The sequence below is a fragment of the Chrysemys picta genome, chromosome 5 (genome assembly GCF_011386835.1).
Source record: "Chrysemys picta bellii isolate R12L10 chromosome 5, ASM1138683v2, whole genome shotgun sequence".
NCBI lineage: Eukaryota > Metazoa > Chordata > Testudines > Emydidae > Chrysemys > Chrysemys picta.
Genome location: NC_088795.1, coordinates 100,652,752 through 100,671,863, shown reverse-complemented (window position 1 = coordinate 100,671,863; position 19,112 = coordinate 100,652,752). Strand labels below are relative to the sequence as shown.

The following is a 19,112-nucleotide window of genomic DNA, read 5'->3' as shown; positions in this document are numbered from 1 at the left end:
ACATGAAATTGACCAACTAATAACACTTAGGTAGAGATACAGATAAATTTGTATTTATGAAATAAAATAAATTGCACAAAATGTGATTATATTTCTCTCTTGCAGCCTTTGTACACTGCTTATCAGAAGCTCTGATTTTGAAAAGCCTTTTGTGCATGCTGAATTTTGTACACCGAAAGTAGCTGCACTGAATTCAGCTGAACTATTCAAATCGAGTAAAGTTAAGCACATAAATCCTTTCAGTATTGGGGCCATCACATTGTGGGTACTGCCAGAATAATGTAATATGAGTTTTGTTTCCGATTCTTGGGCCTGATTTTACAACCTTTCTTCTTTCTGAGATATATGTACTGACAATAGTAGTACAACTGAGTAGTAAGTACTATTGAATTTGAGGAAGAGTCACTGAATTAAGTCCCTAGAGTGGATGCAATGTCTTTGGAGAAGTTTTAACATTTACTGCTGTACATTGGAGATCAAACTTAATCTGGTCTGGTCATGTGGTCATGCACTTGTCTGTCCATGCAGGTTCTTCCCCAACAGATCCATTACAGTTTGTTACATTTGTAAATGAGTATTTATGATTTAAATATGTTTAAAAGATCCTTTAATGGGCTAGATGGCTTTTATATGGATGGAATGAGATATTTGGTTTACCATGATGCTGTAATGCTATTGGACATCTGTCTAATGTATTGGTGTGATAATTACATGTATGAAATCATCTTGTAAACATGACTGACTCTTTTGTTACTACTTCTTTTGTGCCAGGGTATTAGACATGTGGATCACTTTGGGTTCATCTGTAGAGAGTCTTCAGGAAACGGTGGCTGCTACTTTGTCTGCTATGTGTTTCAGTGCACAGATGAAGCCCTGGTAAGAGATGCTAATTAAAGGCCTGATATCATAAGGTGCTAAGTTTTTGTTGCTGTTTGCTCTCAACTTCCATTGCATTTATAAAAATTTAATTGTTCTTAAGATAGAAAACTGTTAAGAAACTGAATTTTTGTTGAAGGCAGAGGTTAAAATATGTATCCTATTCAAAATAAATATAACCTCTACACTGGCATATCTGGAGTGGTCAGAGGCCATGGAGCACTTCATACTTCACCAAGCATTAAGTCAAGTTGTATATCGTGGGGTGGTTTTTTTGTTTGTTTGTTTTTAAAAGTAGAACTCCCATTAAAATGAATGGAGAGATCTGATTACATTCAGTAGGTATATCAGTTTTGAAAGCCAAACCCACAATCAGAAGGTCAGTATCTCAGGGGATTCCCTGATCATTATCCTAACATAATCCCAAAACAATGAAGGTATCCTTTTTAAAGAGACTGACTTTGTTGGGTTGAAAACAACACCAACTTAGTGTAGCAGAAATCACTTTTAATTCATTAGCCTTGATTTCCTCTCTTGTTCTCGTTAGGTTGATGAAATCATGATGACTTTGAAACAGGCTTTCACTGTAGCTGCTGTGCAACAAACCTCCAAAGCTCAGCTCCAACTTTGCGAAGGATGCCCTATGCAATTCCTGCATAAACTCTGTGAAAAGATTGAAGGTAAGTATTAAGCAATGTTGACAATGAAACCTCTTGAAAATGTATTCTATCTAACTTACTTACCAGAGCAATATTTGTATGTGTGAACATTGATCTAAAGGAATACACAATTTTTAAACCGAGGACTGTATTCACTTTGGAAACTTGAAGCTTGGTCAGTTAATTAAGAAATAACTTCAATACAGTATAAGATCAGAGTACTAGTGTCAAGAATGATCAAATAAAAGCTAAATTGATTCATACTGTGTATTTACTTAATTTTTAAAAAGAAATAAAAGTTAAATATAATTGCATTGAAAATTACTTGGTTCTTGAATTTATAAACAATAAAAAAATTGGAAATAATTTTTAAATGAACTTTTAAGGAATATACTGCCCTAGCTGAGAACTGCATGTCCTGTTAATGTACTGAGTTAGATAGAAGGGGTGTTCTGCTCCAGACTTGATCTCAAACGGTGGATCCTTTTAATGTGTTTGACCTGTACTTCTGGTAGGAAACAAAGTAATTGCAGCTTACATTCATTGTACAGAAAGTGGCAAAGACATGAAGTCAGGAACATTTTGCATTTCAGCAAGTTTCACAGCTAAGAATTTAGCCATTTAGGGCAGGGCTGGTGTGAATGAGGGACAGCAGTAGCTGTCAGATCAATGAAAAGCCACAATATCTTGTTGGACCAAGACATATCTTGTATTAATCTGTAGGAACAGGAGAATTTACAGAACTACACTACCTGTACTTTTTCTTGGCCTTCAGCTAGCTATGATTCTGAGAGCACTAAAAGGATAATTGAGTCTGATTGAATATTATTGCCGACCTCCAGCTTGATGGGGAAGTATATACACCCCACAATCAGATGCTTAACAAGTACAGAAACCTGTTGGTGCTAAAAAAAATCTAGAAAAGGAATTTAATCAAGGATAAGAAAAAGAAGAACTAATGAGAGCCACAGGATTGTATGCTTTTAAATATCAGTAAACGAATTCAGCAAAAGAAAAAAGCTGGAGAATACAGTATTTCATGTATCTTGGCAAAACTCTTGAAGAGGCAAATTATAAACCAAGGCATATAAATGAGAAAATAGTTAATAGAAAATATATTTAAAAAAAAAAAAAAAACTCCCCGAAACCTATACTGCATAAAACCTCAATAAGGAGTCTGTTGATAAGCCACAGCAGAATCTAGGTTCATTCTGTGTTACATGATCATGCAATCTTCTAGGTCAGCTAAGAAGCCTAATCCTGCACTTTATTCCAGCAAAACTCCTTGTTGCAAAAGATTGCATTTCCTCATTTCATATGCATTATAAAGTTCATATTTACAGACTGATGTAAGTAATTATATAAAACAGGAGTAGGCAACCTATGGCACGTGTGCTTGAAGGCAGCACGCGAGCTGATTTTCAGTGGCACTCACACTGCCCAGGTCCTGGCCCACCAGTCTGGGAGGCTCTGCATTTTAATTTAATTTTAAATGAAGTTTCTTAAACATTTTAAAAACCTTATTTACATTACATACAGCAATAGTACAACAATAGTTTAGTTATATATTATAGACTTATAGAAAGAGACCTTCTAAAAACGTTAAAATGTATTACTGGCACGCGAAACTGTAAATTAGAGTGTATAAATGGAGACTCGGCACACCACTTCTGAAAGGTTGCCGACCCCGATATAAAACAAAGTACACTTTTTTAAAATTTGTGTACTACAGCGCCCATCTGCTAAAACTAATGCAGATAACTCATTTAAATAGCAATGCTTATACCTCTTATTTAAACTTCTGTGCATATCATATGATTAGTGTATTGTATCAGTTTAAAGCTTGCTTTTTACAATACTTGTCCATTTTATCTTGGTTCATCGCTTATTAGGACTACATCCTTCTAAAACTAAACTAGAACTCCAGAAGCATCTCACAACACTAAATAACCAGGAGCAGGCTGCTCTTTTTGAGCAGGTTCAGGTAATGTGTGGTTTTTGTTTGCGTGTTTTTGTTTTTAAATTAAAAGTTATATTGCTGTCGTCTTTATTTACAATCTGTGTCCAGCATGAAAGCTTTTATTTTCATGAGAATTGTTCTTCAGCTTCTTACGGTATTCAGTGACAATCTGGAAATCGCCATTTGTTTTAAATTCTGTGTCATTCACTATTGTTTCTAGGGCTGATCAGATCTTCAGACTAAACTGTTTTTCTGATGGAAAACTAGATTTTTGACTAATGAAATTTTTACAAAAAGTGTCTGTAGAGAATTTTACTTTTCATGAAAAAACCAAGTGCCAGAACGTTCAATTTGGAGATGTGAAACATTGTTTTGACACTTATGATCAAAACAAAACGTTTTGATGTTCCTGAATTGATACTTCATTTCAGCTTGGTTTGTTATTCAACCTGAATCTAAATTAGGACTGTCAAGCGATTAAAAAAATTAATTGTGACTAATAATGCAATTAATCACGTTGTTAAACAATAATAGAATATCATTTATTTAAATATTTTTGGATGTTTTCTACATTTTCAAATATATTGATTTCAATTACAACACAGAATACAAGTGCACAGTTTCAGAGTGGTAGCTGTTTTAGTCTGTATCAGCAAAAACAACGAGGAGTCCTTGTGGCACCTTAGAGACTAACAAATTTATTTGGGCATAAGCTTTCATGAGCTAGAGCCCACTTCGTCAGATGAATGAAGTGAAAAATGCAGGAGCAGGTAAAATACATGAAAGGATAGGGGTTGCTTTTCCAAGTGTGAGGTCAGTCTAGTGAGATAAATCAATTAACAGCAGGATACCAAGGGAGGAAAAATAACTTTTGAAGTGGTAAGAGAGTGGCCCGTTACAGACAGTTGACAAGAAGGTGTGAGTAACAGTAGGGAGAAATTAGTATTGGGGAAATCAAGTGTAGGTTTTGTAATGACCCAACCATTCCCAGTCTTTATTCAGGGCTAATCTGATGGTATCCAGTTTGCAAATTAATTCCAGTTCTGCAGCTTCACATTGGAGTCTGTTTTTGAAGTTTTTGTTGTTGAAGAATTGCCACTTTTAGGTCTGTTATTGAGTGACCAGAGAGATTGAAGTGTTCTCCTACTGGTTTTTGAATGTTATGATTCCTTATGTCAGATTTGTGTCCATTTATTCTTTTGCGTAGAGACTGTCCGGTTTGGCCAATGTACATGGCAGAGGGGCATTGCTGGCACATGATGGCATATATCACATTGGTAGATGTGCAGGTGAACAAGTTCTGGATGTAGATGTACATGATGTAGTTAGATCCTATGATGGTGTCCCTTGAATAGATATGTGGACAGAGTACAGTGCTCGCTTTATATTCATTTTTATTACAAATATTTGCACTATAAAAAACAAAAGAAATAGTATTTTCCAGTTCACCTAATACAAATACTGTAGTGCAATCTCTTTATCATGAAAGTTAAATTTACAAATGTAGAATTATGTAAAAAAATAAAATAATACTCCATTCAAAAATAAAACAATGTAAAACTTTAGAGCCTACAAGTCCACTCAGTCCTACTTGTTGTTCACCCAGTCACTCAAACAAGTTTGGTTACAGTTTGCAGGAGATAATGCTGCCCACTTCTTGTTTAGAATATCACCTGAAAGTGAGCACAGGCATTTGCATGACATTGTAGCCGGCGTTGCAAGATATTTACGTACCAGATGCACTAAAGATTCATATGTCCCTTCATGCTTCAGCCACCATTCCAGAGGACATGCATCCATGCTGATGACCGATTATGCTCGATAACAATCCAAAGCAGTGTGGACTGACACATGTTCATTTTCACCATCTGAGTCAGATACCACCAACAGAAGGTTGATTTTCTTTTTTGGTGGTTCTGGTTTTGTAGTTTCTGCATCAGAGTGTTTCTCTTTTAAGACTTTTGAAAGCATGCTCCACACCTCATCCTTCTCAGATTTTGGAAGGCACTTCACATTCTTAAACGTTGGGTCAAGTGCTGTAGCTATCTTTAGAAATCTGATATTGGAACCTTTTTTGCGTTTTGTGAAATCTGCAGAGAAAGTGTTCTTAAATCAAACAAGATGTGCTGGGTCATCATCCGAGACTACTATAACACAAAATATATGGTAGAATATATGGTGAAACTATGGCGCAGGAGACATACAATTCTCCTCCAAGGAGTTCAGTCACAAATTTAATTAACACTTTTTTTTTTTTTTTAACAAGCATCTGCAGCATGGAAGCATGTTCTCTGGAATGGTGTTTGAAGCATGAAGAGGCATATGAATGTTTAGCATATCTGGCACGTAAATACCTTGCTATTCCGGCTACAAAAGTGCCGTGTGAACGCCTGTTCTCACTTTCAGGTGATATTGTAAATAAGAAGCACACAGCATTATCTCCCATAAATGTAAACAAACTTGTTTCTCTTAGCGATTGGCTGAACAAGAAGTAGGACTGAGTGGACTTGGATGCTCTAAAGTTTTACATTGTTTTGTTATCGAGTGTAGTTATGTAACAAAACAAAAATCTACGTTTGTAAGTTGCACTTTCACGATAAAGAGATTGCACTACAGTACTAGTATGAGGTGAATTGAAAAATACTATTTCTTTTGTTTGTCATTTTTATGATGCAAATATTTTTAATCAAAAGTAATATTAAGTGAGCACCGTACACTTTGTATTCTGTGTTGTAATTGAAATCAATATATTTGAAAATGTAGAAAAACATCCAAAAATATTTAATAAATTTCAGTTGGTATTTATTGTTTAACACTATGATTAAAACTGCGATTAATTGTGATTAATTTTTTGAGTTGCGATTAATTTTTTAGAGTTAATCGCGTGAGTTAACTGTGATGAATTGACAGCCTTAATCTAAATATTTCAGTTTGTTGAACCAAATCAAACTGGTTTGGTTTTGGAGTAGTTTCACATTAATCTGTATCCTGCTGAGTTGTGGTGTCTCACGGAAGTAACAGTTTGGGACTGTGATGCATCATGGGACAAGTAGTTTTATTAGGACGAGAATGGGAACATAAGGCACATGGAAGCTCAGGCAGACTCACTTTAATGTGGAACTAATCCAAAACTAAACGTTTTGACAAACTGGAATATTTAGATTTGGGTCAGCCGAACCAAAAATGAAACATCTAGTTTAGTTGAGAAACATAGTAACTCCAGCGTATTTTGGGGTAAACTGGCACTAGTGCCTCAGCTGACTGGGCATTTCTGTAACCTAAGTGTGTCTTATTGCATTGAGGTCCCTAAAACATATCTGTTGAAGATGATTTTTATTTTATTGTAAGGCTGTAGAAATAAACCACTGGATAAAACATAACAAAAAAAATCTGTCATCTCTTTGCACTTTTTTAATACAAATTTTGGTGGTCTGGGATTTCAATACGTTTTCCTGATTTCCATTTTTGAGATAATTATCTTTCTAAAAATATTTGCCGTAACCAGAGTTGCTCCCAGTCACATATGATATTTGCTCATAATATATCACATACATTATATGCGTAATTGTGAGAATTACATGAATTTAAAAAGCTTCATCTTTGTGATACGTACTACAGTTGTTACCATTTTACAAATATTTTCTCTTCTAATAATCCTAAAGACTAGGTTGGAAATCTGAATAAGCAGAGATAAATATTTTAATCTGGTCTCCCCTCTGATGTTCCTTAATAATAGATTGTACCTGTTTTAGGACCAGTGCATTAATGCATTCTAAACTCTCTTGTGGTTATAACTGAGTATCTCTATAACCAAAACAAAATTTAGCTAAATTGGCAGGTATACTTGCAATTAATTAATGTAATTAACTGTAATGATTTTTTCTAAATGTTTTGAATATTTTTGTGCAAAATATAACAGTTGCATTGGGTATTTATTTCTAATTTAAACTACTTCAAAACTTTAGGATTAAAAGCTAATAGCAGGATTTAAAATATAAGTTTAATTTTTGAAGTACCTGCCATGTTCTGCTGAGATACTTGTTACAAATATGAAGTTTTATATAATGAAAATTGGATCCATAGTAAAACGGTCAGATAACTGAGAGAAATATTACATATGCACTACAGAGGTAAAACTATAATTTTATTTTGGAATCATATTGATAAATGATATTTATACTAAGAATTGTTCTAGCTATGACAATGTTATGCTTTCTAAAATATGCTTCAAGTGACTTTCAGCAGCTGATATCTACTGTTAGTCACAGCACTGTGTGGTATTTGTGAAATATCATTAAAATATTTATCTGGCTGTGTTGCTGCATTGCTTGAATCACTGGTGTCCTCTAGTGGAATTATACAGCAGCATCAACTAGATTAAACTATTCAGTGTGCATTAACTACACACTGGCAATCATAAAAGTTAAAATAGAGGGGAATAATTTTAAAGCTACTATATGAATGCAACTCTTATTTTTTCGTGTGTCTGCTTTTTTAAAAAGAAATTAAGACCAAGAAATGATCAGAAAGAGAATGAGTTGATTATCGCTATTCTAAGAAACATGTATGAAGAAAAACAGAAGGATCATGTTCACATTGGGGAAGCAAAGCAGGTACGTGAGCCTTCATTTAAAAAAGTCTTTTTCCTTTCCTACTAACTTCTCAATGGTGAATTTCCATCTTTGTATTTAATGTAAAATTAACACTGAACTGAAAGCCCACTTTGCTCTTTCCTGGTGGGATATTTATTATTTAACATGTTTATTATAGCAGGACCTAAGAACCAACCGAGAGTGGGGTCCCATTGGGCCAGGCACTGTGCAAACACAGTACAAAGACAGGCCTTGCCCCAAAGGGCTTACAATCTAAATAAACAAGACAGACACAGGGTTTGGGGAGAGGGGTAGAACACAGAAGCAGAGTGAACAATGGGTTGGCAGCAAATGTCATTTTAGTCCCATGATTTTTTGGGGGGTGAGTTTACTTAGGAGGGGATATTCTAAATGGAAAGAAAGTGAAGTGGAGGGGACAGGGCAGAGAAAGCCAGGGGAAGGAGGGGTAGGTGTGCAGTGAAGCTGAAGTGGAATCACTGAGGGAGGGAGAGCTGGAGGGTTGGAGCAACAGCCACTCAGCAGTGGGAAGAGAAAGTCCAGTCAGAATATACTTGTATCCCATGTGCTAATAGCAAGGGAGGAAAGGATATAAACCCTTATGCTTTGGGGCATAAGAAAACCACTAGTTGCACTTTCTGCTATGGAGTCTCTTGCACCTTCCTCTGAAGCATCTGGTACTGGCTGGTACCAGTCTATCTGGACCACTGGTCTTTGCAGTTAGTCTGTTCTGATCTTCTCAATACAGTGGATATAGAAAACATTCATATGAAAATACTACATTCTGTCACAGTTACTAATTACAGCTGAAGCATATATGTGTCATTTCAAAAAGACTCAGCTCTCATTTTCTGGCTCCCTGTCAGTCCCAGTCGAGTTCAATGGTGAATCAAGCCCACTGGAATTTATCCTGAGGAAGGACTGCTGGGGTTGCCCGGTAATATGGGGGATATTTCTTTGTGTGGAAATATCATTGAGGCTGATGCAAACAGAGGTTGTTGTTAAACATTGCTGCAGAACTGACAGATAAACATTGCTGCAGAACTGACAGAGGAGACAATGTTCTTCACTTGAGAAAGGAAGGACAAAACTACTGTTCAGTCTTTAAGGCTTTGTCTACACTAGCACTTTTGTCAATCGGGTGTGAAAACAACACCCCCCGACTGACAAAAGTTTCACTGACAAAAGCACTGGTGTGGACTGTGCTATGTCGGCGGGAGACGCTTTTCTCCTGACATAGCTACCGCCACTCATTAGGAGTGGTTTAATTATGCTGGCAGAAGACCTCTTTCCTGCCAGCATAGAGCGGCTACACAGGAGATCTTACAGCTGTACCGCTCTAAGGTCCATAGTGTAGACATAGCCAAAAAATTTGAAGGAGCTGGGAGGTAACCAACCTTACATGCAATATGGCTAGAAAAAAATGTGGGCAGATTGTCCTTCAAATGCAGGTATTGTGACCAGGTATCTCCCCCGTCTCGCCAGATTTAGCTCTTCCCCCTCTGGCAGTGGCAAGGCCTGGGGTAAATCAGCCCCGCTCTGGACAGTGTCTGTCTTCCCTCTGTGTTTACTTGTCAGTATTTTCAATGTAGGCCTCATGGCAGGCCCAAGGTGGGTCTCCTCCACCAAGCAAAAGGAAAAAAAATTACAAACACATTTCGCTACCCCCTCGCTGCTGCGGGGTGTGTGTTGTCATGTTGTTGGACCCGGGGTATCAGTCCTTCCCTTAAACAGACACTTAGGCTTCTCCAGGGTGAGAGGCTGCTTTCCTTTCCATAGGGGAAATAACTAAACCTATCTCCCTACTGCCACTAGCCTTGCAGCAGCTTGCCTCTCCTCCCTCTCTCTCACCAGAGGAGGGGTTTAAAAAGATCTCAGGCATGGATGAGATTTTAAAAAGAGACTAGTGATTTTGAATGTCTTGGTTTTGGGGTGCCCAACTTGAAATATCTTAAAGGCGCCTGATTTTATAGAAAAGGCTGAGCACCACCCCTCTGAAAACCAGTCCCCTTTAAGGTTACTCAATCTGGGCACCCCAAAACTGAGGCACCCAAAACCATAATCACTTTTGAAAATCTTGGTCAACATTTCTTTCAATATCTACCAATAGCAGGAAATGTACTGTAATGCCTGCTCCAGTCAGTCTCCTCCTGCTTGCTAGGTACACAGTGAACACACTGGAGGGTCAGATTAATTGAATCCTACGTGCTGCGGCCTCGAACTCTGCTCCCTCTAAGTATTCAGATTTAAAGCATGAAGTAATTGGAGAGGCATCACCCACTTTTTTGTGACTAGCTCTGTGTTTATTTTAATCTCTTATCCTTTTATTGCTTATTGGTTAATTATTAGCATTGCCGAGAAAACAGGAAGAAAGCTTCACATTCTTGTTTTCTGATTTACTGTTTTTGTCAACTCTCCAGTCATTTACGTGTCTGTCCAGATATGTGTGGACTTAGAAAGAGCAGTGTGGGCTGAGGTAGGACAGGAGGAAATAGTGTTTGGGGTTTTTTGTTAACAGATGTGAAATATTTTCATTTGAGATTAGTGCCAATTATTTTTATCAAACAGTTTCATGTTCAAAATAGTTGGAAAGTGGGTGTTTAAGGAAGAAGATGATATCTTAATATAAAAACTGTGTGTGATTTTAATGCTGCTGAGACATGCTGTAGTCTTTTTCAGCTCCTGAAGCCAAAAAATAATAATCTGACGCTTGTGAAGATGCCAAAGTTCTAGCAGCAAACTTGATTTGCCTCTCACCCAACCATTCTTCTTAGTAGAAAATGTCATATCTACTTTGATCTTTTATCTTCAAAGCTGTGGAACAGTAAATACCTTTGGACTTCATCTCTCAGAGATGAATAACCCAAACTCCCTGAATTTTTTTGCCTTCTCTCCTGCATTGCTACTCACACTCGCTTTCTGGGTGAGGAATCCTACTCAAGTTCTCTGTTAAATTGGAAGAATTTAAATTTAAACAGCTGCAAGAGATTTCATAGAACATTAATATTTTTGAACCAAAAAGTCTTTTCAAAATAAGTGTTTTTCACCAGAAAACTGCAAGGACTTACTATGTAGGGTTGAGGAGAGTTGAATTAGAGGGAAAAGATTGAATTCTTTGTTTGGAGGATTGGAAATAGGATGTAGTGTCATTTTGTTGGAACTGTCAACAGCCTGGATTGGTAATGACCAAAACTTACTGCTGTCTGCGAGCCGTTCACTTCTCCATGTGATATCAACTGGTCTAATGCATTCACATCTCTGATACTGTTACCACTGGGTATATCTGGCACTAATGTTAGGAGCCTCAAGAGAAAAGTTCAAGGTTTAATGGACACAGAGAATTACTCTTTGGTCCACATAGTTGATAAGACTAGGTTAGGTTTGAGGCACAACATTTATCCCTCATTTCCCACTTCTGCGGTCCCATTCTGTGTTCAGTTTCCAGAGCTGTCCGACTTTCACAAGCACTAAAATTGAGCTTAAACTTTTAACTAAAAAAAAAAAAAAATCAGCTATGAGTTGATTGTCATCCATAATGTGGAAGTGTTCCTAGTGGTGATTATATATATATATATATATATATATAACTCCATTCCTTCGTTTTATATATATATAGCGTTCGAAGGAATGGAGTTGGAGGAGTGGTATACGTTCTTGCAGCTAACTCACTCAAAGTCCTAGGAGACGATTGCCGTGAAAAATAAAATAAATTGGTCAAGTCTAATCTGAGGTGTTAAGATAAATAATTCCCCATGACCTCCTGAATCTATTCTTCTTGTACTTACAGATGATATAATTGTGCTCTGCCATTGTGGTAAACATGTGAAGAGACATATTTTTGTTATGAAAAACAATATTCCTGGTGCTCACTTACTTCACTTAACAAATAAATGTCATTTGGAAAAGAGATTCCTAGATCTAGTAGTAGGTTAATTCAATAAGCTTCAGTGCTGTTATGTCAGTAGAAACACAGTGCATGAGAGGATTCAGAGCTTAGTATAGCTTTGGTTTAGAAAAGCTTGGAAATGTGCTACTAAGATGTCAAAAATCTTTCAGTGAGTTTTTGTTCTGTACAACCCTGTATTTTACACCTGCTTTCTTAAATATTATAGGCTTCACAGCCTTGTGGAGAGACTACTGGAAATGAGATGCCAAGCAGTGCTTCCAGGTTCAGACTAGATATGTTGAAGAGCAAAGCTAAACGGTCACTAACAGAATCATTAGAAAGTATCTTGTCACGGGTAGGTATCGTCTTTGTATTGACTTTTTTTGAGTGATAGACGCACAGTCTACATCTACTTTTGTTTGCTTCCAGGAAAAATTGAACAATTATTAAAGAGAGTTCTAGAAATACTTAGGTGAACTTGGGCTTTGTAATGAAAATCATACCTTTCTAAGACTGAAGAAAAGAACAAATTAGTGTATAAAGAAGCAGTAAATATTTTTATGTGGACTTTTCAAAAACATCACAAGAGGCTATAAAGGAAGCTAAGCAGTTATGGCATTAGCAGTAAAATTCTCTCATGGATTTAGAAACTGGTTAAGAGAAGTAGAAAAATCTGTTCAATTTTTAACATAAGGAAATTAATAGTGGGCTGACCAAGGACCTTTAATAGGGCAGATTTTTAAAATAATATTTATTAATGACATAGGAGGAGGGGGGTGTACGATGTGGTGGCAAAAATCTGTAGATACCACAGAATTATTTCTAAGTCAGGCCTAGAGAAGATTAGTATGAACTTCAGAAGGAGCTTACAGAGATAGTTATTTGGGCAATATGATGGAGAATGAAATTCACTGTAAACAAGTGGCAGGTGATAAACGTTGGAAGGAACTCTTTGAACTTTTACTGATGGTCTCTCAATTACACCTCTACCTTGATAAATGCTGTCTTTGGGAGCCAAAAAAATCGTACTGCCTTATAAATGAAACCGCGTTATACTGAACTTGCTTTGATCCACCGGACTGCGCAGCCCCGCCCTCCCAGAGCACTGCTTTACTGCGTTGTATCCGAATTCGTGTTATATCGGGTCGCATTATATCGAGGTAGAGGTGTACCTGTAAACACACTGGACAAAGATTCACATATCATGGTCAGATGGTTGGCAATATTTGCTCAATACACCGCGGCAGTGAAAAAAACAAATAAGATATCAGGTTGTATTAGGATAAGAATAGAGAAAAATACTGAAAAGATTATAATGCCACCACTTAAACCTGTGGAATCCCTTTTGTCTGGATACTGTTATTTTGGTCTCTCAAAGGATATAATACAAAGTAGAAAATGTCCAGAAAATGGTCTGACAAGAATGATTAGGGTTGCAAAGATTTCTATATGAAGTGAGATTGAACATCCAGGGCCGTTTAGTTTGGAGAGGTGATGGATAAAAGTTGACAAGATACATTTTACAAAACAATGAATGGTAGAGAAGATTTATCATGGAGTGCCATTTATCCTTTCTCATAATACAAGGGCAAGAAGATATTCAGTTAAATTAAGGGCAGGTCTACTCTAGAAATGTTTTGCCAATTTAGCTATCCCTGTATACTGCACTGGCTAAGTACTCCTAGCATGGATGCAATTCATACTAGCAAAATTGCACTTTTACCAGTGTAGCTTATTACAGCTACCCACCCTGAAGCAAACTAAGGTCTCCCAGCAAAATCCCAGTATTGCTAGGATAACTATGTCTACACTGGAAATTTTTTGCTTACAAATCACACTTCATCACTTCCCCGACCAACATAGCTATCCCAGCAAAAGTTTATAATATAGACTGGCCTAGGATGATAAAAGAAATGTGCCCTTATATAACATATGATAACATCTGAAGAGCTCTGCCATAAAACCCTCTTGTGGACATTGCTATATCGGTGTAAAAGTGCCTGACTGGCATAAGCTATATTGGTGTAAGTACAAGTTGTGGACAGATATGTTGCACCAATATGATAATAGAGTGGAAAGTGCACTCATAAAATTTGCAGATGACCCCGAGCAGGGAGGGGTTGCAGGCACTTTGGAGGACAGGTTTAGAATTCAAAGTGACCTTGACAAATTGGTCTGAATTCAGCAAGATGAAATTCAGTAAAAGTGCGAACTACTACACTGGGGAATGAAAAATTAAATGCACAACTACAAAATGGGGAATAACTGGCTAAGTGATGGTACTGTTCAAAAGTATCTAGGTGTTATAGTGGATCACAAATGGAATGTGTGTCAACAATGTGATGCAGTTGCAAAATGGGGAAGTCATATGTAAGCCACAGGAGGCAATTGTCCCACTCTACTTGGCACTGGTGAGGCCTCAACTGGAGTACTGTGTCCAGTTCTGGGTGCTACATGTTAGGAAATGTGTGGACAAATTGGACAGAGTCCAGAGGAGAGCGACAAAAATGATAAAAGGTTTAGAAAACCTGACCTATGAGGAAAGGTTAAAAAGGTTAAAAAACTGGGCATGTTTAATCTTGAGAAAAGATGACTGAGGGGGGGACCTGATAACCATCTTCAAATATGTTAAGAGCCATTATAAAGAGGATGGTGATCAATTGTTCTCCATGTCCACAGAAGGTAGGACAAGAAATAATGGGCTTAATCTGCAGCAAGGGAGATTTAAGTTAGATAATAGGGAAAACTTTCAAATTGTCAGGGTAGTTAAGCTCTGAAATAGGCTTCCAAAGGAGATTGTGGAATCCCTTTTGTTGGAGGTTTTTAAGAACAGGTTGGACATACACCTGTCAGGGATGGTCTAGGTTTACTTGGTTCACAACCAACTCAGGTGTGCACTCCATATTAAAATGTATCTGAATCCCCTGAGCAATGGTATGATCATAAACCACATCCTTGGATATGAGACTACCACCCCACACTGGAAACCCTATGGGCTATCATTAAACCAGTGGTCGTCAACCTTTCAGAAGTAGTGTGCCGAGTCTTCATTTATTCACTCTAATTTAAGGTTTCGCGTGCCAGTAATACATTTTAACGTTTTTAGAAGGTCTCTTTCTATAAGTCTATAATATATAACTAAACCATTGTTGTATGTAAAGTAAATAAAGTTTTTAAAATGTTTAAGAAGCTTCATTTAAAATTAAATTAAAATGCAGAGCTCCCCGGACCTGTGGCCAAGACCTGGGCAGTGTGAGTGCCACTGAAAATCAGCTCGCGTGCCGCCTTTGACACGTGTGCCATAGGTTGCCTACCCCTGTATTAAACAATAACAACCCATACTCAATGGGTTCCACCAGGGCTGGCTCCAGCTTTTTTGCCACCCCAAGCGGCAAAGCAGGAGGGGGGAGGATAAATAAATAAATAAAATAAAGCCGATCGGCGGTACTTCGGCGGCAGCTCAATCGTACCACTCCATTCTTCGGCAGCAATTCAGTGGTGGGTCCTTCCCTACTGCGGAAGACCCGGACATGCCGCCCCAGGCACCTGCTTCCTTCGCTGGTGCCTGGAGCTGGCCCTGGGTTCCACATCCTGAAAGAAATCTTTTCCAAATTCTCTCTTCATGCCTTCAAACAACGCCCCCTCCAACCTTGTCAAACTTGGTCCTGCTTTAGTGCAGGGTACTGAACTTGATGGCTTCTTGAGGTCCCTTCCAGCCCCGAATTTCTATGATTCTATGAATATAACTGCATCTACATTAGGGCTGTTATTGGCATAGCTATGTCAGTAAAAAAATCACGCCCCTCATCAATATAACTATATTGATAAACCTTAAGCATAGACAGTCCTGAAGCAAAAAGTTTATTAAGATTCAGAAAAAGAATATGGTAATGATGATGTCAACAATTACTCTATTGCAGCTGGAATAAAATTTCATACAGGACTTTAACCTTTGTGCTTCAGAACATAAGCCAACTATTAGCTGCTTGTGGTCAAGAGCATGTTTGCTCCATAGAAATACAGCTGCATAGCTACCCATTATCCGGTTTCTATGCATTCCTCTGGGTAACCTAATGGGGCTGCAGTCCAAGAGATTGTACCAAACTCTAGATGTAGTCTTCAGTCCTCTGTACTAATCAGTTCCTATCTTTGCATTATGATGGAGATAGCCTAATGTGAAAATTCATTTTATGGTCTGAGGGAGGTGCTGTAATAATAGTTGTAATTCAGTCTCAAGCACATGATTATTCAAACCCTTTCCACATATATATTTTGTAGGATATGATGCTGCCAACAGCAATCCTGGCTGAAAAAAATAATAATTTGACCTGCATGAGTGTATTAATTGCTAGGGTCCTTAAAATATTTGTGGCCTTCCTGAAGGAAGCACCTGTTTCTTGTGAAGAGGCAGGTTATTCTTAGGCATTTCAGGAAATTGAATTTGATACTGGCAGAATCAGTGATTTAACAATTCCAGCAAGGATGTTCTGTTGGAATGCAATTTTTTGTGTTCTAATTCTGATTGCTTCATATACTTTATTTCTACAGGGTAGTAAAGCCAGAGGTTCACTAGAAAGTTCTGGAAGTGTGGATTTGGACAGCTCCTTATCCAGTACATTAAGCAGCACAAGTAAAGTAAGTAATCACCATAATGATTGAATAAATTGAGAATCTTCTGATAACTTTTTTTGTAAAATTATTTACAATCATGTGATGTGTAGGTGTAATCAGTCTATTTTAATGTCTTATATTTGTTATTTTTTCATGAATTCATGAATAAAAAATCCGATTGATTGTGTGGGAAGAAAAACAAAACACCAGACATGAAAAATGTAGCTATACGAGTAATATGATAGTTTGCTGCTAAGAATATGGGGTTTTTTTTCCTACCAAGGGGAGCTCTGTTCTTGCATGCTGGCCCAGAGGGCAGATCCTTAATCCCATGCAGAGCCACATAGAAGTCAACCGTGCTTTGCCCATGATATCAGCTTGCAACATCAGGGCCTAAATTCTGCCTTCTGCTCACCCCATTGCTGCAAGCAACTTAAGAAATGTGTGTAACCAACTCAGGTGTGCACTCCACATTAAAATGCATCTGAATCCCCTGAGCAATGTTATGATCATAAACCACATCCCTGGATATGAGACTACCACCCCACACTGGAACCCCTATGGGCTATCATTAAACAATAACAACCCATACTCAATGGATTCTACATCCTGAAAGAAATCTTTTCCAAACCCTCTCTTCATGCCTTCAAACAATGCCCCCTCCAACCTTGTCAAGATAATCGTCAGAAGCAAGTTCTCCACTGACCAGGATCCACCAACTCAAAGCAGCACCAGACCCTGCCGTAACAGCAGATGCAAAACCTGCGGACATGTTTCCACTGCTACAATGATCAATGCCCCTCACGACACACCTTTTAAGATCCATGAGTCCTACACATTGCTATCACAGTTTGTGGTGTACCTCATCCAGTGCATTAAATGCCCCGATAATCACTATATGGGTGAAACCAGATAATTACTAATGGCAAGTCTACAAGAGCAATGGCAAGTACTTTTCTACTGGCGTAGTTAATCCACCTCCCCGAGAGGCAGTAGCTATGTTAATGGGAGAAGCTTTCCCACCGACATAGTGCTGTCTACATTGGGAGGTTAGGTCGGCATAACTACATTGCTCATGGGGGGTATGAATTTTTCACACCCCCTGAGCAACATAGTGAAGACCAGACCTAAGCTCTTGAATGAACTCACACAGAAAAATCAGAAAAGACAAAAATACTGTATCACCCTTAGGCGAACACTTTTCACAAAACAAACACTCCACATCTGATCTTTCAGTCCTTTTCCTTAAAGGAAACCTGCACAACACCTTCAAAAAATGAGCCTGGGAGCTTAAATTCATAACTTTGCTAGACACTAAAAATCATTATTTAAATAAAGACAGTGGGTTTATGGTTTATTACAACAAACTGAAACCCTCTTTTTTTTGTCCTGTGACTGCAGGGGTGGTAAAGTGCCACTTCACATTGAATGGTCTCTCATAATGTGCTAATTACTTGTGCTAAACAATCAGCTCCACCTTGTTTAGAGGTGACACTCAAAGGCTATGTCTACACCACACTTTCATCAGTAAAACTTTTGTCGGTTGGTGATGTGAAAAAAACACCCCTCTGACTGACAGAAGTTTTACCAAAGTGCCGGAGTGGACAGTACTTTGCCCGCCAACAGAGCTACCACTCCTCTTTGGGGGGTGCTTTTATTTTATCAGCAGGAGAACTCTCTCCTGCTGACAAAGAGCAGCTACACCGCATATCTTACAGCGACACAGCCGTCTCTGTAAGATGTGCAGTGTAGACATAGCCTAAGTACCTTTCCCAGACCTGAAGAAGAGCTCTGTGTACCTCGAAATCTTCTCTCTTTCACCAGCTGAAATTTGTCCAGTGAAAGATATTATCTCTCACCTTGTCTCTCTAATAAAGAAACAGCAATTTTGAGTTAACATGTTGAGAGATCATAATGGAATTTCTTATCCTGGCAGCTTCTCCAAGAGATGGGAACTGATATCTCCATGTCACTTTCTCTTTTTCAGAAATTTTAGGCTGTCTTTAGGCATTTTGATTATAAATTATTTCTTTCCTGGTGCTAAGAAAAGATGGGGTTAGTGGGCCCAACTTGGGCAATTATTCATTCTCTGAGATTGCAACAATGAATGTAAATGATGCGTCAGCTTCAGGATTGTTGATTCCAATGTGGTGATTAGTTAACATCACTGAAAGTAAACGCAACTTTTTGGATTTCAGTGGGAGTTGTACATTCATAAGGACTATAGAATTAAACTTCGAAATGTAAAGAATTTATATATTGATGGTATGGTTTGAGATTCTAGTAAAATAATTTAATATGAAGCAGAGAGGAAGGATGGTCTTGTGGTATGGCCACTGACCAGTCAGGAGACTAAGGTCAGTTGTTGGTTCTGTCATAAGCTTCCTATGTGACCTTGAATAAGTCCTGACTTGAGTGGGCCACAGTTCCACTCCTAGTGTGCCTGTGCCTCAGTTCTCCATTACAGGTTTGTTGTGAAGATAAAGTCATTATTTGTGAGGCGCTAAGAT

The 19,112-nt window shown here is 37.9% G+C and overlaps 1 protein-coding gene across 28 annotated transcripts in view; it reads left to right on the top strand.

Annotated features, from left to right (window-relative positions):
- The window catches only part of TBC1D1 (TBC1 domain family member 1), a 177,663-nt gene that overhangs the window by 93,113 nt on the left and 65,438 nt on the right, over window positions 1-19,112 (top strand). For all 28 annotated transcript variants that reach the window (XR_010601514.1, XR_010601515.1, XR_006172851.2 and 25 more), the window contains 6 exons: window positions 772-876; window positions 1,424-1,556; window positions 3,428-3,519; window positions 7,998-8,108; window positions 12,218-12,346; window positions 16,540-16,626. Coding sequence is in view for 23 of the 28 variants with exons in the window: in XM_008169957.4 (XP_008168179.2) it covers window positions 772-876; window positions 1,424-1,556; window positions 3,428-3,519; window positions 7,998-8,108; window positions 12,218-12,346; window positions 16,540-16,626 (657 nt within the window). In the remaining 5 variants the exon portion in view is untranslated. The remainder of the gene's footprint in view (window positions 1-771; window positions 877-1,423; window positions 1,557-3,427; window positions 3,520-7,997; window positions 8,109-12,217; window positions 12,347-16,539; window positions 16,627-19,112) is intronic.